The sequence below is a fragment of the Ranitomeya imitator genome, chromosome 1 (assembly GCF_032444005.1).
Source record: "Ranitomeya imitator isolate aRanImi1 chromosome 1, aRanImi1.pri, whole genome shotgun sequence".
Taxonomy (NCBI): domain Eukaryota; kingdom Metazoa; phylum Chordata; class Amphibia; order Anura; family Dendrobatidae; genus Ranitomeya; species Ranitomeya imitator.
Genome location: NC_091282.1, coordinates 856,110,602 through 856,134,956, shown reverse-complemented (window position 1 = coordinate 856,134,956; position 24,355 = coordinate 856,110,602). Strand labels below are relative to the sequence as shown.

Genomic DNA, 24,355 nt, shown 5'->3' with positions numbered 1-24,355 from the left:
TATAATTGATTAATCTTTCCCTTCAAAGCCCCGAAAGCTTATGGCGCATGATGAAAAAAAAATGGCAGATAAACTGGAGGAGTAGAAATGGATAACAAGGGATAGCAGGTGGCAACTGTTTTGTAAGGGTTAATACACATCTGTAAAGCCTGGCACAGAGAAAGTGACAGATGAGTCCCTCCCTCACATTGCCAGGCAGACTGGTGCCATCTGCTGCGTGTCTCAGGGCACGGGGAGAACGAGCATTCGCTGTAAGAGAGGGTGGAGGAGAAGATATCAGAGATCTCAATGTTACCACAACATCTCTGCTCCTCATCCATCTTCTCTAACTCTCTGCTATGCACATTCAGAACATTCAGTTTATTTATTCATTTCGAGATCTGTTCTTTATTCCCAGCCCCCATTATTTTCCTCACAAGCCACAAACTGAAATAAGTAAAATTTGTTAAGACTTCTGCAAAGAAACCGCAGTGAGAAGAAGTGTCATGTGACCTTCTAGGGAGGGAGAAAACACGAGACAAAGAGTGAGACGGGGCAGATAAAGCGGAAACGTCAGAAGGAGAAACAAGCTCACAATTACACATTCTCCCCTTAGAAGGGACACAATCTTCCAGGCCAAATTTCCCTAGAGTTTCATCCTTCATGAGTCAGTGGGACTCAGAGAATAATGCTGATGTAAGAGATACAAAGCAAGAACAAGAGAATAGAAACAACTGTGAGGGATGAAATATGGTGGAGGGAGAATGATCGATGCGATAGCGCCATGTTTCTGGAGCCCTCAGAAGCTTCCCAACTCAAAGAACAGGTGATATTTTCCTCTAATAGAAGGAAACAAGGTTATGGTCTGAGGAGACCGGATTACTAGCCATGTGTGATTCCTCCGCCTGGAGATAGACAGGGAAGATACTTTATCATCTTCCATGATGGAATAAAGAATACACGGATGTCTGCCCCTTACCAAAATTTTGTATATAAACAAGCAAAATAAGCAACTGAAAAAACTAAACGATTAAAAGTATTGTCGAGTAACATACTGATTGGTTGGATGCCCAACTTCCACTCCATTAGAATGGAGTGTCTGTACACATTCCCTGCAAAAGTGCCAAGCAGTGCGCTCAACTTTTTCCGCAGAATTAATTGAGTTCTGCCGATCAGTATGGGTCCCAGCAGTCGGACCCCACCCATCAACAAGTTATAGCCTATCCTGTGGACAGAAGATAGATAGCTTTCTCCAAGCAGCCCCTTTAACTTGACAAACCAATGTTACACAATGTCCTTAAAAACTTGTATGGCATTTAAAAAAAAAAAAAAAAAAAAAAACAGGACATGAATCTGAATTTGAAGTGTATTATGCCAAAGCTCGTGTCTGAATAGTATATACCGCTCACCTATATATCCTCAAACCCTCTTATCTTTGCACAGCCAATTGCTAGCCAACACACAGGACTGATGACTAAACAGGTGGAGTAAATGGGGTCATTCTGAACTTTCATGCATTTGATGGGAAGACAAGCTGTGCAGGGAAAACTAACACGGCACTAAACCTAGACGTCAAGAGATGGGTTTGTCTACTGTTAACAATTGTACACTTAAAGTTCACATAACTTAATAGTCAACCAACACTGAAGTTATCAGATTTCTATTAATAAGAAGAAATAACAATTACAGCAATGAGGGCTAAAAAATTATCACACAAAAATTATCCCCCCACCAGAGCACTCCAGGACAATTTGACTGCGCAACAAAAGCCATATCTTCTTACTTTAACATTTCTCTCTGAAGCAAAGCATGTAAATAATCACTTCCAGGAGAGCTGAAAACAAAGGCCCTGATCCATCAAGACATTTGATAGAATTTTCACATGAAACGTCATGAAATGTCAGAAAAATGTTGGTGCCTTTACACTAGTCCCCGCCAGCTTCACCAAAGGGGCAGGACATAGTGTAGCTAAGCTGACATGGAATATTCATTATAAATATGCCACAGAAATTATGTAAATTACACCAGAAATATACCCCAGCTGGATTAACTTTTTGGTGGAAGTGTACGGCAGTTGTAAGATGCTCCAAATTCATAAAGCGGTGTATCTTACTCCAGAGCTCCCTTCATCTTACTCAAGTGAACAGTAGCATGAGTAACCTCTTACCCCAGCACCTAAGGCCTATCCAGTATTAGATCAGATACACAGGGTGGACAGCAGTGTGAGCAGCCTCTTCTTACCTCAGCACCGCTGGTATCTCCAGTATTAGATCAGATACACAGGGTGGACAGCAGTGTGAGCAGCCTCTTCTTACCTCAGCACCGCTGGTATCTCCAGTATTAGATCAGATACACAGGGTGGACAGCAGTGTGAGCAGCCTGTTCTTACCTCAGCACCGCTGGTATCTCCAGTATTAGATCAGATACACAGGGTGGACAGCAGTGTGAGCAGCCTTTCTTACCTCAACACCTAAGGCCACTCCAGTATTAGATCAGATACACAGGGTGGACAGCAGTGTGAGCAGTCTCTTCTTACCTCAGCACCGCTGGTATCTCCAGTATTAGATCAGATACACAGGGTGGACAGCAGTGTGAGCTGCCTTTCTTACCTCAACACCTAAGGCCACTCCAGTATTAGATCAGATACACAGGGTGGACAGCAGTGTGAGCAGTCTCTTCTTACCTCAGCACCACTGGTATCTCCAGTATTAGATCAGATACACAGGGTGAACAGCAGTGTGAGCAGCCTCTTCTTACCTCAGCACCGCTGGTATCTCCAGTATTAGATCAGATACACAGGGTGGACAGCAGTGTGAGCAGCCTGTTCTTACCTCAACTCCGCTGGTATCTCCAGTATCAGATCAGATACACAGGGTGGACAGCAGTGTGAGCAGCCTCGTCTTACCTCAGCACCGCTGGTATCTCCAGTATTAGATCAGATACACAGGGTGGACAGCAGTGTGAGCTGCCTTTCTTACCTCAGCGCCTAAGGCCTCTCCAGTATTAGATCAGATACACAGGGTGGACAGCAGTGTGAGCAGTCTCTTCTTACCTCAGCACCGCTGGTATCTCCAGTATTAGATCAGATACACAGGGTGGACAGCAGTGTGAGCAGCCTCTTCTTACCTCAGCACCTAAGGCCTCTCTAGTATTAGATCAGATACACAGGGTGGACAGCAGTGTGAGCAGCCTCTTCTTACCTCAGCACCGCTGGTATCTCCAGTATTAGATCAGATACACAGGATGGACAGCAGTGTGAGCAGCCTCTTCTTACCTCAGCACCGCTGGTATTTCCAGTATTAGATCAGATACACAGGGTGGACAGCAGTGTGAGCAGCCTCTTCCTACCTCAGCACCGCTGGTATCTCCAGTATTAGATCAGATACACAGGGTGGACAGCAGTGTGAGCAGCCTCTTCTTACCTCAGCACCGCTGGTATCTCCAGTATTAGATCAGATACACAGGGTGGACAGCAGTGTGAGCAGCTTCTTCTTACCTCAGCACCGCTGGTATCTCCAGTATTAGATCAGATACACAGGGTGGACAGCAGTGTGAGCAGCCTCTTCTTACCTCAGCACCGCTGGTATCTCCAGTATTAGATCAGAACACATACAGGGAGCACACCTTAATACATATGAAGAGAGGGAACAACCCTCCTTTACTGAACAACACAGAAACCATTTTAATTCTATAGTGATTACCTCCCTGGACAAGATGAGCGTGATATACTAATTAAAGGTATTTAGAAAATTATTTATAACTACATTTTCTTTAGTTATTTTCTTCTGCTCCAATACTACCAATTTAATAAAACAAGAGGTTCAATGTGAGATAATACTCCTACTTCATACGCTGACATATTTTAGGGTATAAAGTTGGCATTATAGCATGACATTTCCCATTGAAAAGCTGAATGAACACAAAGTATTGTCTCACCTCTCTCCCGAATGAAGTAAGCCAAGTACAGGTCTAGTTCTTTTACAGAAACACTAATGTGGTGCGGCTGCACACATAATTGGGGGTTTGAGCAGTGCGCTGCCTTCATCAGTCTCTCTCCATCCGTGCTCTCCAATGGAATGCCTTTGAAAAGGATTACCATGACAAGATCCAACCTCCACACCTTATCTGCCTGCCGTAGGCAATCGATTCTCCTTATCTTGCCCTTCTGGTCCGGGTTAGAGAGGACACAACCGGCAGCCTTCTTTCCAGTAATAGACAACACAAAGTCCTCCCGAAACTCCGGCCTAATATCTTTGCGAAGCTTTGCTAAAAGGCGGGATGCCCATTTCTGCTTAACCTCAGCTTTCTCATTCAAAAGTTCATCCTTTACGCCTCGCTCTTCTTCTTTAGTCATTTTTTTCTCATGTTTCTTAAAATATTTTCTTTTTCGTGCCTGAAGGTTGAACCAAGTGTAGGCAAAAGCTCGTACATGAGGGAGCAGGGCTTCAATAAATGGGTGAAATTCATCCTGTGTGGGTAAAGTAAAAAGTATTATTAGTTGGCTTCTCGTAGACCGGCTGCGACACAGAGCCAGTGTGGACAGAGCCTGAATCAAAGAGCAAGCAACGGCTTGCATTTCATTTTTGAGATTCTATCTTTTCATTTTTGAAGTGATTTTATGGGTTTTTACAATTGTAGTCAATATAAAGCCAAAAACAGTTAGTAGCAAAACATGGTACAACCCAGCCAAAGGACATTTTCAACAACCAATATTTTGGTAAGTGTTTTGCTTCAGTATTTGCTGTGCTAAACTAGGAGTGGGTCCAAAACACAAAAGATTTGCAAATCCATCCATTATAATATTTCTCAGTGTCATTTTTCTACTGATTTTGGCTTACAAATACTTAAGCAAAACTCTCACTAAAGTACCGCTGTGTGTAGCCATATGGCGCACTCAGAAGTACAAGTTTACAGGACATACTGCAGGCGGTAGCAAATGTCTTAAATTTATAAAATCTAAAAACCGCTTTATCATCAAAAGGAGGTTAAAATAGTAAGCAGAGAGTGAAAACAATAAATTGAGATTGTACTCACCTTTTGATGCTCCATTTGGCAGCTATCTGCCACTGCCCTGGTCTCTGTTCAGAGGCTGCAGCAGTGACGTCACGACTGTGCTGCAGCAGAACAATGAGCTCAGTCAATTGAGACGGCACAAGCCGCTAAGCTCAGTGAGTGATTGGTTGCAGTAGTGATGTGCACTAAAGTCGTGATGTCACCCCAGCCTATAAAAAGGAACTAGATCAGTTGTGGAGCGGCACCGCAGGAACAGCAAAAGTATAATCACAGTTCATTGCTTTCAAAATTCACTAGCCTATGAATGATAAAATGTTCAAACTGGAAAATTGCTTGAAGAAAGTAGCACGTAAAAACTGATATATACTTTTTGTTATAAAATATTTGTATTGTATTGTATTTTTGAAGTATGCTTTTGTATTCCCTATTATCACAAACTACAGTTCAACAATTATTAGATGTCGTAACAATTTTAGACCTTTAGAAAAGCGCACCCAGATCTCTGACCAGAGAATTTGAGGTTTGAGAATTTGTAAGCCAAATTGGAAAAAAAAACAATATAAATATTTCTACTTCTTCCATGTTTTGGAGCCACTTGAGGTTTGGGCTTAAAAACAGCAACACTGGCCATTTTGTAAATGCCAGATGGGCCGGTCTAGCATCCTTCCTAAGGATACCAATACTGTTAACACCTGTAGTGGAGCAGAGAGCTATTGGCTTCTTGGTCCGTTTGCTCTGGCAGGCAGCAGGCTGCTTCTAATCTGTGCCCTGCAAAAGGCTGGAGCTACATACGTGATGTTGGGCCCCACAATGAGTTCACTTCACTGCTATCTTTGGAAGCATCATACTGTGTGGCGGCAATCATACTAGGTGGGGGCTGTGGTGGCATCATACTTTGTGGGAACTATATGTGGTAACTGTGGTAACATCATACTGTGTGGGGGCCTTTGATGACCATCAAGACAGAGTGTGGGGCTTGTGGGAGCATCATACCGTCTTAAAGCCGGGGTGTCCATCATACTATGGAGCTTTGGGATTATCATACCGTGTGGAGGTGGTCTGTAAGAGCGATCATACTGAGTGTGGGGGCTGTGGGACATCATGCTGTATGGGAGCCATCATTCTGTGCATTTGGGACTTTGAAGCATCAAAAGGAGTGTGAAGTGCTGTGCGAGCCATCAATTTCTGCTTCATACTGTGTGACCATCATAGTATGCGTGGGGCAGTGAGGCCATTATACTGTGTGGTGGTTGGGGACCATCATACTGTGTATGTGAGCTGTGGGGTCGTCATTCTGTGTTGGGGTCTATGGAAGCCATCATACTGTGGCATACTATTTGGGGGTTGTGGGATCATCGTACTGTTGTAGGGCTGGGGTGATCATCACACTGTGGGGGGTTGTGGGATAATCATACTGTGTGGAGGTCTGTGAACATCATTATACTGAGTGTGGGAGATATGAGACATCATACTGTATGGAGGCATTCTGTGTATATGGGACTTTACAGCATCAAAATGTGTAACGGGCTGTGGGCATCATCATATTCTGCGTGGAGGGCTGTGGGAGTCATCAATTTCTGTATGGGGTTGGATGACCATCATACTGTGTATACGGGCAGTGGGGCATCATAATGTGTGGAGGCCTATGATGGTCATCATACTGTGTGTGGGGGTTGTGGTTGCATCATACTGTGTGGAGGAGTGAGGTGACCGTTGTAGTGTGCATGGGGCATTGAGACCATCATACTGAGTTAGTGTTCGTGGTTCATTCTGTGTGTGGGATCCATCATACTGTATATACTGAGTCGGTGTTCCGGGTTCATACTGTGTGTGGGATCCATCATACTGTATAGGATGCTGTGGGGTCATCATACTGTGTTGGGAGTCTGTGGAGGCCATCATACTGAAGGTTATTGTAGAGGGGTTGTGGGGCATCATACTATGTGGTGGCTTTCATACTGTGTACTTTGGGACATCAAAATTTATATGGGGGCTGTGTGAGACAAATTGTGTGTGGTGGGGGTAATCATACTATACATGGAAGGCTGTGATAGCCATCATACTGTACATGGGGGCTGTGATGGCATTATAATGTGTGGGGCTATTATACTGTATAGAGGCATCATACTGTTTATGGGGGGCTTTAGTGGCATCATACTCTGTAAGAAGGGCTATAGCGGCCATCAGTGTGTATGGGGCTCTAGGGGCCATCATACTGTGTGTGGGGAGCTGTGGTGGTCATTGGTCTGTGTTACATTATGTGTGGGGGCTGTGAGAACATTATACTGCGTTGGAGGACGCTGTGGGGTCATACTGTGTGAGTACATTTTTTGGGGGCATTATACTCTATGTACATCACATGATAAAATGGATGATGTCATTCAAAAATAAAACTTGTCTATCAAAAATTAAGCCCTCATATGACTATGTCGATGGAATAATAATAATAAAGTAATTGCTTTTGGAAGGGGAGGAAAAAAACAAAATGCAAAAAGGAAAAATAACTGTTGGGAAGGGGTTAAGATGCCAGAGAAACAGCTGAGTTTTCCAAGGCAAAAACGACTGTAAAGACGCCAGCAAAGACAACTAGCATTTTCCCGAACCACCTTTTGCTGGTGTCTTTACAGTTATTTTTGCAGCAGCTCCAGTGCCATCTTTATACTTTCTAGTATATAGAGCATGCAGCTTCATTTGGAATGAACAGGTTACTTCTTTTACTCGCTTCAAGGTTTCCGAACCCTGAAGCGGGTTAAAATAAATGATATAAAATGGAACACATGCACAGCAATGTTTTTTTGACATTGCTGTATATTATGTTATTTTTTTGTGGTACTTTTGCAGACACATTTTTGGCAGAAGCCCCCCAATGTTGTGTGTACATACCCTTAGCCAGAAACAATCTGATAAAAAACACACAGATCTGCGCTGCTGTAAAATATATTTAATAGGTAATTTGGGTTGAAAAAGACTTTGTGGGTAAAGGTGCATTTAGATTGTTCACCGATTCACGTACTTTGATTTCCAATTATTGGCCTGTGTAAACAAGCAGCGATCACCCCACAAATGACCAAAATGCTCATTAGTCAGGTGACTGGATGGTTTATGCTGGTATAAAAAATTGTCGTTATCAGTAGTGCATCATCTTGTGTAAAAGGGGAATGTGTTACACTTATCATAATCCTGTATGGAGACAGAACAGTTGTATTAGAGGGAGTTTGTCAATTGACAGTATAAACTATGCACATGGGGCACAATTCATCAAAGCTTTTATGAAAAAATCCTATTGTAAAAGGTGTTGAAAAGTCATAACATTTTGGAGCAATGAGAGGCTGCACTAATATTTTGCAACTTATAGCATACTTATAGGAGTTTCGCCCAGCTCATAAGAAAGTGGACAGAGTTGGGACGTGGCAACCCTTGAACATCAAATTCATGATGAACGGCTCTGTTCCCTATGCCACAACTGGAGTAAGATTTGTGGGAAGGCACACACGTGGTACATGCCATTTGTCAGAAGTTCCTGAATCATTAAGAGGTGTGCACTGACTCCAGAATGCCTCCTCGCTAATTGTATTCTTGCTTTAGCGTAATCTGCACATGCGCTGGATGTTTCCAAAGATGACTTCAGGGACATGAATCAAGCTTCAATGGGGTTATACTGATTATACAGATAGGAACACAATTAGAAAGTCATATACGCCAATAAAAGGTAATGCAAATATATAATAATTGAGGTTTCATTGACTGGCCAATGGTCCACAAATACCGTTGGCAGCATATTTCCAAGACCCCAAAAAAAAGAAACAGGTGTCAACAAACTAAAAGTGACTAAATTGTGATCTTTCGATAACACAAAAAGTTTGGAAACCTATATAAACTGTTGTAGTATGGGTATAGGTCTAATATTTATGGTGCGATGATCCCAAAGATAGTCACTGACGTAATGTTTACAAATTTTCGTAGATTTTAATCTTAAACTCTTTAAATCCCGTATTATTTGATCTCCTCTTTCACATTGGTCTTTACTGACAAGTAACTTTTATTTCAGAGTTGGAACTCTCGAGCACCCACTGTGGAAATCACAAGCCATGCCTTGCATGGTAGGGGCAAATGAACACATTTTTTGGTGATCCAAATAGGGTCAGAGCAAAATCTTAAACCTTCTAACATTAAATAGAGCTGAAAACAACATTCTCGGCAACAATAAGGGGTGCTGTTGGTCGATGAATGGTTAAATCTACAAAGCAAATGCAAGAAATGGAGGGGGGAGATCTTACTTCCGGAGTAAGAACAGGTGGAGCTCAGAGGGGTGTTTGTGTTCAGAGAACAGAAAGTAAGGTTATACGAGGACACGGATTCTGCGTGTGCATTTAGAAATGTACATAAGTAGTGGAAGTGTAGCAACACGCGACATTTTCACATATATTCTGGAAGAGAAATGCCCAGCACTTAGCTCTCCAACTTATAACATTTTCTAGCATTTTCCATCAAGCTATCAACTGTGTAAGAGCAGAGAAAAGCCACCAGTTTCATAGTTAGAATGAGATGCTGGTGTCTTGGTTTACAGAGGTCCTTGCGACCAGAATTTGTCAGCTTGAAAATGCTGTGCAATCTCGGGGTAGCATGTTGTACAGCGACAGGCTGATATACAGTTTTTTGCAAAAATATGTAGTATATCCAGTATATTATTGATTTACATCTCTCCTCATTCTGTGTTGAAGAGTCCAGTGCGTGGTCCTACTCAGTGATTGACAGCTATCTCTACCAAGAATGAGATGGGATCTAAATTGTTTATATATGACACTTTTGTCCCAAGGCAGAGAGCAATACCTTAAAAATGCTGTCCCACGTGGTCTGTGCCTTGAAAACCAAACTACCACATGCTACAGTTAAGTCCATATATATTTGGACAGAGACAACATTTTTCTAAATTTAGTTATAGACATTACCACAATGAATTTTAAACAAAACAATTCAGATGCAGTTGAAGTTCAGACTTTCAGCTTTCATTTGAGGGTATCCACGTTAAAATTGGATGAAGGGTTTAGGAGTTTCAGCTCCTTAACATGTGCCACCCTGTTTTTAAAGGGACCAAAAATAATTGGACAATTGACTCCACGGCTATTTCATGGACAGGTGTGGGCAATTCCTGCATTATGTCATTCTCAATTAAGCAGATAAAAGGCCTGGAGTTGATTTGAGGTGTGGTGCTTGCATTTGGAAGGTTTTGCTGTGAAGTAAACATGCGGTCAAAGGAGCTCCCATGCAGGTGAAACACGCCATCCTTAAGCTGCGAAAACAGAAAAAACCCATCTGAGAAATTACTAAAATATTAGGAGTGGCAAAATCTACAGTTTGGTACATCCTGAGAAAGAAAGCAAGCACTGGTGAACTCATCAATGCAAAAAGACCTGGGCGCCCATGGAAGACAACAGCGGTGGATGATCGCAGAATAATCTCCATGGTGAAGAGAAACCCCTTCACAACAGCCAACCAAGTGAACAACACTCTCCAGGAGGTCGGCGTATCAATTTCCAAATCTACCATAAAGAGAAGACTGCATGAAAGTAAATACAGAGGGTTCACTGCACGGTGCAAGCCACTCATAAGCATCAAGAATGAAAAGGCTAGACTGGACTTTGCTAAAAAACATCTAAAAAAGCCAGCACAGTTCTGGAAGAACATTCTTTGGACAGATGAACCCAAGATCAACTTCTACCAGAATGATGGAAAGAGAAAAGTATGGCGAAGGCGGGGTACAGCTCATGATCCAAAGCATACCACATCATCTGTAAAACATGGCGGAGGCAGTGTGATGGCTTGGGCATGCATGGCTGCCAGTGGCACTGGGTCACTAGTGTTTATTGATGATGTGAAACAGGACAGAAGCAGACAAATGAATTCTGAGGTATTCGGAGCCATACTGTGTGCTCAGATCCAGCCAAATGCAGCCAAACTGATTGGTCATTGTTTCATACTACAGATGGACAATGACCCAAAACATAAAGCCAAAGCAACCCAGGAGTTTATTAAAGCAAAGAAGTGGAATATTCTTGAATGGCCAAGTCAGTCACCTGATCTCAACCCAATTTCACTTGTTAAAGACTAAATTTCAGACAGAAAGGCCCGCAAACAAACAGCAACCGAAAACCACCGTAGTGAAGGCCTGGCAGACCATCAAAAAGGAGGAAACACAGCGTCTGGTGATGTCCATAAGTTCAAGACTTCAGGCAGTCATTGCCAATAAAGGGTTTTCAACCAAGTACTAGAAATAAACATTTTATTTCCAATTATTTAATCTGTCCAATTACTTTTGGTCCCTTTAAAAATGGGGTGGCACATGTTAAAGAGCTGAAACTCATAAACCCTTCATCCAATTTGAATGTGGATACCCTCAAATGAAAGCTGAAAGTCTGAACTTCAACTGTATCTGAATTGTTTTGTTTAAAATTCATTGTTGTAATGTCTATAACCAAAATTAGAAAAATGTTGTCTCTGTCCAAATATATATGGACTTAACTGTATGTATAGGTGCCTAAAAGACTTGGTTGAGTGAGCCGAGATTTCATGCAATGGGTACTCAAGGGTATATAGATGGGACCCAATCTACTTAAACGGCACATATCACCAATCTGGGGCTGCCCTTTTTATTTAATGAAAGCGTGGGCATGCCAAGACTGGTCATTTTTCTAACTACAAATTAATGACAAAAGTGCACAGAATCTCCCTGAAGTTCTCAGAAAGGGTCCAAATTTCTAGACACGGTCCGGTCTGAACTTCTGAATTGTGGGTTTCTTGCATGCAGAGCGGGATTGCACATCCCTCCGCGCACACACTAGCAATTAAATTCTGAGCATTTTTGCGAGATCTCGCTCTTTGCACTACCCCAGCGCTTTGCACTCTGGCGATAATGTAGACGATCTCTTGTGTTAACTGCGAAAGAGGCCATTGAAGCTCATCTGTATGCAGGGATTCCGCTACCCAGAAGTTCAGGTATGAATTTTGCTGAAAAGTCGAGGCACATTACAGAGTCTTCTGTGTACTCGTCAATAACTTATATTTATAACAACTATTTTATGAAATAAAAAGGGCATCCCCAATATAGATATTCTATACAATAATGCTACAACTCAGGTTAGGATCAATGATAGTCTGACTGCTCTACAACAGCACAAGATAGGGGTATCCCCTCTCCTTCGCATTCTAGTAAAGGAACATTTAGTTGTGGTGTTGAGAACTTCTCCATGCATTCCAGGAGTTGTGATGTCAGATCATCCTTATAAGCTTTCTCTTTCTGCAGATGATCTCCTATTGTATGTTACTTCTTGCTGCTGGCGTTCTTGGCCAAGTTCACGAAATTTGGCTCATTAAGTAACTTTAACGTTGATATTTGCAAATCTGAGATTTTGAATATTTCTCTCTGATCAGATACTTATTCTATAATTAATTCATAATTTATTTCTCAATGCCAATCCCGGTTTAATAGATATATAGGATTACAAATAGTGGCAGATCTTAATGTCTTCTATACTGTGAACTATATACCTTACCTGATTAATCTACATGACTGGTTGAATCCCCTCACATAATCGGGAGAATGGCAGCAATCAAAACGGGTATATTACCTAGAATCCTATACAAACTACAAACATTATTAATTCCTAATCCTGGGACATACTTTTTTTTTATTAAAGCTGAATCATTAGTGACCATGTTTATTTGGTCCTTAAGCTCCTTTAGATTGAGTTATATTGGCCATATATGTCAGATAATTTTACCAGACAGCTATTCTCTTGACTCCTCCATACACATGAGCGGTCCTGCTTGGCTCAGTGTTCAAGTGTTTTCATCAGGGAGAAAGAAGCTGCCGCCAGTCTCCACTGAAAAAAGGCTAAGTCTGGTTCTTCTCTTCCCCAGCATCTGATGGTAGAGAGTCTGGTGGCCTCTATACACATCAGCTGTTCAACCAAATTCAGGGATTGAGCTGAATTTCATCAAATGTGTATGGGGCCTTAATTCCTCATTGACAAGACATACAGTCAGGAGGGGCACTAGTCTGCCAGATATCCATCTAGAGTACTAGGCCACGTTTTGACTTTGATATCATCAGACCTCAGAGCTACTGTTAGTTCTGGAGACCAGTCTCTCCCCTCTCTTTCCTCCCGCTTTATCTTGAATCCCAGAATTGGCTTGTCCTACTACAGATCAACCTTACATACCAGGAGTTCTCCTAGGAATATTGGACTTTTTATGATAAAATGAAACTTTCTTCCCGATCTGGATCCGACGCTCTTGATAAAACACAATTTCCTCTTTATTCTAGGCATCCCTACATAAATCTGTTCTTTTTTTGGTCTATGGGTTGCTAAAAGACATGAAGACTACAGAGGTTAATTCGGCTTTTGATTTTAAATGAGAAAAAGAACTGATTGTTACCTCCACCGAGGAGTAACTCCTCAAGATGAATGTTTCAACTTAACCACGAGTCATTGATTGCTTGTAGAACTCCAAAGTAAAATGTTTAACTTCTTTCTAATTGGTATAGATGTCCCATAATCTTTCCAACATCCTCCAATGCTTGCTGGAAATGGGGCAGATCGATTAGCTCTTTTATGCATACCTGATGGGAATACCCGTTGATCACTTCTTTTTGGAATGATATATTTTATTGATATAATCAAGTCTGTGCAATTAGAATTGTGGTATCACCTAATATCGCTTTATTGACAATTATCCTAAATTCAATCTCCTAGATAAAAAGGGTCTCCTCGAACATTTTTTTTTTAAGTTTAGCAAGATTTGTTATTTTGAGACATTGCAAATTCAGTCACTTTTCAAACTGGAGTTTGTGGAAGTCTTAATACTTTGCCACATGTTCAGCATGGGATGGGACAATGGCATGAATGGCGGACAGCCAGAAACGTCCCCTATGTACAGTGTAGCCTTTGCAGCCACCAATGTTAATGCCCATAACAACGAAACAGGTGACCACATGTTTAATGCCAATCATAGCTAAAGAAAGAGTTATCCAATCATATATATTAATTATAAGATGTAACATGATGCGCCACTATATAGGGCGTCATACCACTATATAAAGCGTCATACCACTACATAGATCATCATACCACTACATAGAGCGTCAAACCTGGATAGTCATGGGAACATGCATCCTATTAAAGAAGCCTGCTGTCTCGTACGCTCCAATGAGGTGTAAGCTCATCAATAGCATCAAACTAACGTGGCGTTCTGAGATTGGATGAACATAGTAGCCACATCATGCTGACTTCAGGGACTCCGAATGGAGAATTCTTATACTGACGTAGCGGTCTAAGATTGGATGACCATACCAGCCGTGTCAAACATTCTATTGGTGGATGATTGACATACCAACCGGATTGGTCAGTTACTTCAGTTACATCACACTGACTATGGTCAGTTTGATTGGCCAATTTTACACACATTGGCTCCTCCACTTCAATAGCTGTTTAGATGTTAAAGTCTGTGGATTTTTATTAAACAATTTAATAATTAAAGTATATCATGCTCAATTATTCATGTGCATATTTCTTATTTCATTTCATTTAAAGGAAGAGTATTAATATGCATCCATTGCACAATATGGTACCGTGTTGGGGTCTTGTGCACTAATTTTTGTCTTGTTGTGCCAGAAAACGAGGACTCCCTGGAAGCCATCTATTGAAAGCACTAATAGGAAGTCTTCCTTAAACTATATAAACAGAAGGGACATTTTTATATATACCTCATATGTATTTTAATCATTTAAGTAAAAGTTAAGTATCATGACTTGTTAAAGAGGGATCCAATATGGAGTTCTCCCCTTTTTGTTTAATATTAATATATCCCATCCAAGTCATTTTGTCCCCTTTCTTTCTGCTAATTAGTCTTAATATTTGTACAAGGACCCTCTTAAATTGATCTGTCAGTAGGATCAACTCTTGTAATCTGTCTATATGTACAGTCATGGCCAAAAGTTTTGAGAATGACACCAAAATTATATTTTCACATGATCTGCTGCCCTATGGTTTTTATTAGTGTTTGCCTGATGTTTATATCACATACAGAAATATAATTGCAATCATATTATGAGTACCAATAGGTTATATTGACAGTTAGAATGAGTTAATGCAGCAAGTCAATATTTGCAGTGTTGACCCTTCTTCTTCAAGACCTCTGCAATTCTCCCTGGCATGCTCTCAATCAACGTCTGGACCAAATCCTGACTGATAGCAGTCCATTCTTGCATAATCAATGCTTGCATTTTGCCAGAATTTGTTGGTTTTTGTTTGTCCACCCGTCTATTGATGATTGACCACAAGTTCTCAATGGGATTAAGATCTGGGGAGTTTCCAGGCCATGGACCCAAAATCTCTATGTTTTGTTCCATGAGCCATTTAGTTATCACCTTATGGCAAGGTGCTCCATCATGCTGGAAAAGGCATTGTTGGGCGCCAAACTGCTCTTGGACGGTTGGGAGAAGTTGCTCTTGGAGGACATTCTGGTACCACTCTTTATTCATGGCTGTGTTTTTAGGAAAGACTGTGAGTGAGCCGATTCCCTTGGCTGAGAAGCAACCCCACACATGAATGGTTTCAGGATGCTTTACAGTTGGCATGAGACAAAACTGGTGGTAGCGCTCACCTCTTCTTCTCCGAATAAGCTGTTTTCCAGAGGTCCCAAACAATCGAAAAGGGGATTCATCAGAGAAAATGACTTTGCCCCAGTCCTCAGCAGTCAACTCCCTGTACCTTTTGCAGAATATAAGTCGGTCCCTGATGTTTTTCTGGAGAGAAGTGGCTTCTTTGCTGCCCTCCTTGAAACCAGGCCTTGCTCAAAGAGTCTCCGCCTCACAGTGCGTGCAGAAGCACTCACACCAGCCTGCTGCCATTCCTGAGCAAGCTCGGCTCTGCTGGTAGTCCGATCCCGCAGCTGAAACAGTTTTAAGATACGGTCCTGGCGCTTGCTGGTCTTTCTTCGGCGCCCTGGAGCCTTTTTGACAACAATGGAAGCTCTCTCCTTAAAGTTCTTGATGATGCGATAGATTGTTGACTGAGGTGCAATCTTTGTAGCTGCGATACTCTTCCCTGTTAGGCCATTTTTGTGCAATGCAATGATGGCTGCACGTGTTTCTTTAGAGATAACCATGGTTAACTGAAGAGAAACAATGATACCAAGCACCAGCCTCCTTTTAAAGTGTCCAGTGATGTCATTCTTACTTAATCATGACTGATTGATCGCCAGCCCTGTCCTCATCAACACCCACACCTGTGTTAATGGATCAATTACTAAAACGATGTTAGCTGCTCCTTTTAAGGCAGGACTGCAATGATGTTGAAATGTGTTTTGGGGGTTAAAGTTCATTTTCTGGGCAAATATTGACTTTGCAAGTACAGTAATTGCTGTTAAGCTGATCACTCTGACATTCAGGAGTATATGCAAATTGCCATTACAAAAAATGAAGCAGTAGACTTTGGAAAAATTAATATTTGTCTCATTCTCAAAATTTTTGTCCATGACTGTAGGTCTTCATAGAACGTTATTACGGCGAAATCCACGTTTTTCTTATATGTAAATGTGCTATTAAGATCTATGGACCGGACATACATTAGATCTCACTGAGAAAAATGCGGATTTCTCTGCTTATATCAAGGTGTCATTTTGTGCAGCTTCCTATGACCTACATGCTCATATAGACGGCTTAGGTGGGATGATCATTCTGACAGATTCCCTTTAATTGTAATGTGCTGGCTAATATGTTGGCGCTATAAAAATAAAATTATTATTATTATTCATAGAATAAGTTATATACTGGCAACAAATACAGATCATACATATCCTGGAAGACCTGGCAGATGCAAAAGTGTTTTATAGCTTTTACATTTAGTTTCATTTATACCGATCACATAGAGAACCATTTTTTCTTCCTCCATCCTACCTCTCCCCTTGTCCTTGTGAGTTTTAGTGATTGAATAAAAGCCATATAACTATTTGCCTTTCAATAATTGATTACATTGTTTTATATCTCGTTGCTATTGATTAATAAATACTGTTATTTTCTTTTTGCTAAAATCAATAGCGTGATTCACCAATAAATAAACTATGTATGATTCTGATCAGCTCCTCCGACTTCATAACAAACTGCCTGCAGATCAAATACCAAGTTTAACATGGCATGCTCCCTTTAGAACAGAAATGTATTTTCAGCAATAAATTCTGAATATATGTGAAGCCATTTTTACGTCTATGCTTCCACAACAGGCCTCTAATATATTAGATAAGCCTGATAGTGACCTAAACGGATATAGGTCCTTCTGCAGAAAGACAGATCAACTTTGGTTATAGGAGCTATAACATTATGAACTAATTAAACACTGAAAAAAATCAACAATAAATGAGATAAAAAGCAAGATAACTTAAGACTGTGGAGTGACTATAGTGGGTGCAGAGGTTGCAGACGCATCGCGGCCCTGGAGCTAATTGAGATCAAAAAGGTCCCTTTAGCCTATATGAGAAGTCCAATTCTATTAAAAACCCATGATAGTTGGTGGCCATATTGGAGATTTTGCATTGGGGCATATGAGCTCCAAATAACGTTACTGCATGGAGATACAGTGTGGAAGATTTGATACACTGCAAGTTTTCCCATCTACAAAGAATAGAGAAGTCTGTGAGAGAGAATCTTAAAAAAATACAGAAAATCACATTGTATGATTTGCATTTTATTGCATGAAATAAGTATTTGATACAATTGAAAATCTGACCTTAACATTTGGTACAGAAATCTTTGCAAATACAGAAGACAGAGGTTTCCTGTAGTTCTTGACCAAGTTGGCACACTGCAGCAAGGATTTTGGCCTACTCCTCTGTACAGACCTTCTCCATATCTTTGAGGTTTTGGGGCTGGTGCTGGGCAACATTGAATTTCAGCTTCCTCCAAAGATTTTTTTATTGGGTTCAAGTCTGGAGACTGGCTAGGCCACTCTAGGACCTTGTCAATGCTTCTTAAGGAGCCACTCCTTAGTTGCCCTGGCTGTGTTTCGAGTCATTGTCATGCTGGAAGACCCAGCCATGACCCATCTTCTATGCTCTTACTGAGGGAGGGAGGTTGTTGGCCAAAATCTTGCGATACATGACCCATCTATCCTCCCTTCAATACAGTGCAATCATCATGTCCCCTTTGCAGAAAAGAACCCCTAAAGCAGTGGTCCCCAACCTTTATGACCTTGCGAGCCACATTTAGCACTGAGAGAGGGTCGCGAGCCACATCCAGCTCCCACCCCCTTCAAAAGTAGTGTCAACCAAAGCCCCGATTACAGGTATAATGATAACCAAAGCTTTTCCACAGAAATCACTCCAGAGCAGTACACGGAGATCCTGGGGTTCCCACAATACCCCCATTCAGTATTCTCCCAACGCACTGTCACATCCAGCTTTGAGCACCTCCTCTAACAGGTAGTACAAACCTCCAGCGTATCATACCTAAAACATCTCTAAACCCCTAAGACAAGTAAATGTGCATCCATATCTGCAATTCTGTGCAGAGCTACTCACAAAATTCACCATTTTGAGATGCAGTCTTCATACCGGTTTGCTAGACCTGGACCTAATGCATCAAGCTGACAGACAGTCGCGAGCCACAATTCATGGGGCCGTGAGCCACATGTGGCTCTCAAGCTACAGGTTGGGGAGTCCTGCCCTAAAGTATGTTTCCCCCACCACGCTTCCTGGTTGGGATGGTGTACTTGGGGTTGTACTCATCTTTGTCCTTCCTCCAAACACGGCGAGGGGAGTTGATACCAAAAAGTTCTATTTTGGTCTTATCTGACCACATGACCTTCTCCCATTCCTCCTCTGGATCATCCAGATGGTCATTGGTGAATTTCAAACAGGCCTGGACATGTGCTGTCATGAGCAGGGGGACCTTGCGTGCCCTGCAGGATTTGAATCCATGACAGTGTAGTGCATTACTAACGGTAATGTTTGAGACTCTGGTCCCAGCTCTCTTCTGGTTATTGACCAGGTCCTCCCGTGCAGTTCTGGACCAATTACTGACCTTTTTCCGAATCATCTTTACCCCACGAGGAGAGATATTGCAAGGAGCCCCGGATCGAGGGCTTGCCTTTTATCCTGTAGCCTACCCCAGTCTTGTGCAGATCTACAATTTTGTCCCTGGTATCCTTAAACAGCTCTTTGGTCTTGGCCATGGTGTAGAGGTTGGAGTGTGATTGAATCTGTGGACAGGTGTCTTTTATACAGGTACCGAGTTCAAGCAGGTGCAATTAATACAGATAGTGAGTGCAGAGTAGGAGGGCTTCTTAAAGAAAAGCTAACAGGTCTGTGAGAGCAGAATTGTTGCTGGTTTGTAAGTGATCAAATACTTATTTCATGGAATAAAATGCAATTTAAATATGTAAAAATCATACAATTTGATTTTATGTTTTTTACTTTCAGATTCCGTCTCTCGCAGTTGAAGTGTACCTACGATAAAAATTACAGATCTCTCCATTCTTTCTGGGAACATGTGCAAAATTGTCAGAGTATGAAATACTTATTATATACGTGTATATATTTATACATACACGCACACACACACTGTGCATATATGTATATACTGTATATATTATACATACCCACACGTACATATATATGTTTATGTATATAGTCACGCAGTAATAGCTAGATAGCATTTAATCAGCAGGTGGAATAAAATTCTATGAAAGTGCGAACATTTGGCTATTGCTGCTTATTGGGAGTGCTGTCATACCAGGCCAAGGTCACTTTACGCACAGGCCTTTCCCATTCTCCAGTCCATTAACCCCTGGGCTGCCACTTGAACGAGCAGTAAAATATAGCACAAAAGCACGATGGATGTCATTTTTGTTTTCCGGTAGTTACCAAGCTTCGACACATTAAAAAGAGGGGGGGTGGGATGGAAAACACCCACAATTACTCAGCACCGAGGGAAACAAACAGCACTAATTCTATACGGCAAATTTTACCCGACGTGAACAAAAACCTAATTTATCTTTATAGCCGTGAAATGCATTAACTTATAGCAAATATTAAACTTCACAAAAAGTCCAAAACCACCCTTCCAAATTCAGATTTCATGCCAAAGGTCCCCCCCACCCTGATTAATAACAAATATACATACATATATATATGTATATATATATATATATATATATATATATAATCTGATGTAAAAATACACGTCCCAGAAAAAAGCGGGCAAGAGGGTGTGGGACGAGGGGCGGACGAGACACGTGACTTTTTTTTTTTATCAGCGAAGAACGGCCTGCGTTACATTCCTAAGATAGAAAAAAGTTTTAAAAAACCTATATCCAAAACTTTATCGCCACCGATCATTTTGGCTAAAATCACAAGAAATATGGCCTGAAAGTGGGACCTTTTCAGGACACAATCACTTTGTTGAAAACTTCTAACCAGTTTCTGTATTTTTGCATAAGGTATAAAATGTCGTAACTGCCACGGTGGTAATGCTTCCTTCTCCGCTGCTCTTTTCTCTGTACGCAGAGCTTCTCACCCAACAATACCATGCATTAAACATCCTATAAAGATAGAAACGGAGCTGCGTAGGACATGGCACTACAATGCAGCGGGAAGAAGAAGCAAGCAGGGTGGGAGAGGAGGCTGGCACGCTGCGAGGCACAACGGCCGGGTACGAGGGACTTTACCTGTGTCAGGCATAAAGGTGATGCGTACATGACTGGGTAGGGGATCCTCTTATACTCCACTGTTACATACACAAAGTTACCGAGTCCCAGGCAGCAGCTGTCCGCTCACTTCTCCTTCTGCGATCCCACATCCAACTTTCTGGATCCCCCCAAAAAAGAAAAAATGGTCCTGCAAAATACACATTAAAAAATAAAAAAAAAAAGCAATAAAGCTTCCTTTTTGGGTAATTCCAGATTGGGACAGTGGCAAAGAGGTTTTGCTTTTTTTTTTTGTTGGTTTTTTTGTTCTAAAAAAAAAAATCCTGATCCCCTCCTTTAGCACACTGCCTAATTTAGGCTTCCTCACAGGGAGGTAGAAGGCAACTTTGTGAATTGTATTCCATTAGGAAAATGAGCAGAGGAACGATAGAATAAAAAAGACAGAAAAAAAAAAGAGAGAGTGTGGGAAGGAGGGGGAGGAGGAGAGAAATGGGTGACGTCCTACATCAAGCCCATCCTACACTAGTTATAAAAAAAAAAAACTGATCTAAAATGACATCCCTTTAAAGATGTAGCATCCCTATAGAAAGAATAAGGTGGGTGACGGAGACTGTGCAATGCCATGCCTCAGTGCAGACACCGCGTTTTGGGGACACCCTCTGGGTCTCCGGTACCTGTTCTGTGGACATACTGATAGTTATACATGGGTCACATAGAAATGTCATCTGTGGGTGACGGATCAAACACTTTCTGCCTACTTAGTAATCCAATAAAAGGTAAGGGCACACAGTACTTTTTTTTTTTTTTACAGCATTTTTCCCCCCCACTCAAAAAACGCAGAAAACTACATTATGTGAGTTTTTATGGATGGGTAAAAAAAAGTACAAGAATGAATGAATGAACGTGCTGCGAAAGATTGGAGTGAAAACCCATCACAGCCCAAAAAAAGAAGGCGGCAATGTGGGTGTTAAGGTGTGAACAAGCCCTTAAAGTGTCACTTCCATAGGTCTCATCCAGGTCCATACACTGATGGTCTGGGCTGTCAGATCCTGAGGCACACACACTGTATAGCTAGATGGATGGCACCGCTCCATGCCATGGGCACAAAGTTCTCCTGGGTGCCCGGGCACTGCGGCTGACAGCCCTGCCCTATACACATGGCGGCTCCCGCAGTGCCCTGGCACTGCCCTCCTTATAGCAGGGCACAGCTCTCCCGGCTTCACTTCCAAGTTCATGCTGGTGTCTGCGGCGCCGGGTCCTCCCCTTCCTACGCGGCCATGTTTAACCAGCTCCAGCCTGTAGTCTGTGGTAGCCGAGTCTCCCCACCCCCTTGTCCTAAATTCCCCTCCTCTAGTATAACGCTAGACTACATAGAAGGGTGAGGAAATGGGGGGGTGTCACCCCGCTAATACCGGGGCCGCAAAGCATGCGCCCACACAGCAGCCACCTACCATGATCCTGTGCCCGGTGCAATTAGGCAGCAGCCACAATTAGGCTGGAGGCGCCAGGGGCTCTTCCCAGGTCCATGCCCGGCGGCTCGGGGAGGTGGGAGCTGAGGAGAAGCCCATCAGGGTCCCCGTGTGTCCTGTCCCGGCGCTGGGAAGGAAATGCTGAGTAACATAGTGCAGCTCCTGTCCTGCCCTCCCCGCTGCTCCAGCTGGGGAATTACTGGGCCGGAGGGAGGGGAGAAGGGAGCACCCGAAAATAACGGGCGCCTGGCGTATCACTGAGGGGAGGACGGCGCCCCACTTCTCGGGCAGCCCCCTGCGCCAGCACAGGCTTTATGGCAGACTGCTCTGGGGGCAGAGGGCTACTGTGTCCCCCTGACTGGCCACATGTGGGCTCCCAGCCGGCTCATCTGGCACAGGCTGTGCTCACACTTCTCCCCATTTACCCTGACCCTCTAGTCACCCCCTCAGTGCAGCACCCTCCTTCCTAGCCATGTATCCCCACCTCCACCACAGTCTCCTCCCCACACACTGGCCGTACCCGTCTGGCCTGTGCCCCCTGGCATCTGCAGGGGTGAAGGAGGAGCTCAGCCTCCCCTCCCTCAGACTGCACAGGCCCTGGGTTAACTACTTAATGGCAGACATTTCTACTAAAGCTTCCTGGCTGTGCTGACACCAACATGTTGCTGCCCCTGCACTGATACAGGGCTCCGACCTGTTATACCACCCAATGGGTCGCCATAGGGCACCAGAAATATAAGGCCTCACGTTACTCCTCCAACTGGTGCGCGGACGCGTACTGTGCCTCCGAATTGTACAAATGCTGATTAAGGGTATGTGCACACGTTGCGGATTCTCTGCGGATCCGCAGCGTTTTTTGCGGTGCAGAAACGCTGTAGATCCACAATTGATTTACAGTACAATGTAAATCAATGAGAAAAAAAAAATGCTGTGCACACTTTGCGGAAAATCCGCTGCGGAAACGCTGCGGTTTAAAAGAAGTAGCATGTCACTTTTTTGCGAATCTGCAGCGTTTTTGTACCCATTCCATTATAGAAAACCGCAGGGGTAAAAAACGCAGCAAATCCGCAAAAAAAACCCAGAAAAAAACGCACAAAAAACGCTGCTGAACCGCACAAAAAAAGGCGCCAAATCCACAGGTGCGTTTTCTGCCAGGAGAGGCAGAATCCGCACCAGAAATTCCTAAGCCTAATCTGCAACCTGTGCACATAGCCTAAATGATCCACGAGAAGATGGAAGGATGGGGCTGAGGCGCTCTGGAAACATTGGGGGATGTATTTTATGGCTTCTGTGCCATTTTTTTTGGTGGGGGGACATCAAATATTTTCAAATTTTGGCTCACCAAGTTTGTACACAGTTTTATGCTGCTCTCGGATGTGATTAGCTGGGAAAATGGTCGGCCCATGTATCAAACCGCTTGTGACACCTTAGTAACCTTAGGGCAAATAACAGCAACACTAGGAAAAGTAACTATGAAAAGTCCCCTCATAATGACCTCCCTATGAGGCTTTAGGAACATAGGACTTTATTTTTTATTTAGACCATAGGGCTCATTCAGACATCCGTTCAAATCATGCAAACTGTGACGTAGTAGCTGATATATAAGGTTTTAGTGAAATTACAGAGTCTACACATATAACAAAACACTCCGAGCCTGGGCTGTCATCCCCAACCCCCTCCTTTCCCAAACCCTAAAATAAAAAAGTTTAATGCTACTAACAAATACAGATGTAGTATTCCTTAAATTGTCAGATAGCGCACTACTTTATTAACAAAGCCATGTAGCATGCCATCTTATAAGTTATGGATTCTGCGAAAGTACAGGATTACAACCATCAGTGCATGAATACAGCACCAGAATCATCATCAGTACACAAAGCACAAGAACCATCATTAGTACACTAATACTGCACCATAACCACTGTCAACACATGAGCACGAGAACCATCATCGGTGCATGATTACAGCACCAGAATCATAATCAGTATATAAATGCAGCACCATAACCATCATCAGCACATGAACACTACAATAAAGCCATGAGTATATGAATACAGAACCATTATTGGTATGTAAATACAGCACCAGAACAATCATGAGTACAGCACCAGAACCACCATCAGTACATGAATGCATCATCAGAATCATAATCAGTACATGAACACAGCACGAGAACCATCACCAGTACTTGATTGC

General features: G+C 42.5%; 1 protein-coding gene across 4 annotated transcripts in view; it reads right to left on the bottom strand.

Moving 5' to 3' along the window:
- The window catches only part of NFIC (nuclear factor I C), a 145,174-nt gene extending 122,584 nt beyond the window's left edge, over nucleotides 1-22,590 (bottom strand). The window contains exons 1-3 of one of the 4 annotated variants that reach the window (XM_069741804.1): nucleotides 22,142-22,590; nucleotides 20,712-20,880; nucleotides 3,916-4,447 (exon numbers count right to left, since the gene is read on the bottom strand). In XM_069741804.1, the coding sequence (XP_069597905.1) occupies nucleotides 3,916-4,447; nucleotides 20,712-20,741 (562 nt within the window). In that variant the 5' untranslated portion in view covers nucleotides 20,742-20,880; nucleotides 22,142-22,590. Of the gene's footprint in view, nucleotides 1-3,915; nucleotides 4,448-20,711; nucleotides 21,148-22,141 lie in introns of those variants that run through there. The other 3 variants (XM_069741812.1, XM_069741822.1, XM_069741832.1) reach the window with 3 other exon arrangements.
- Between the last annotated feature and the right edge of the window lie 1,765 nt (nucleotides 22,591-24,355).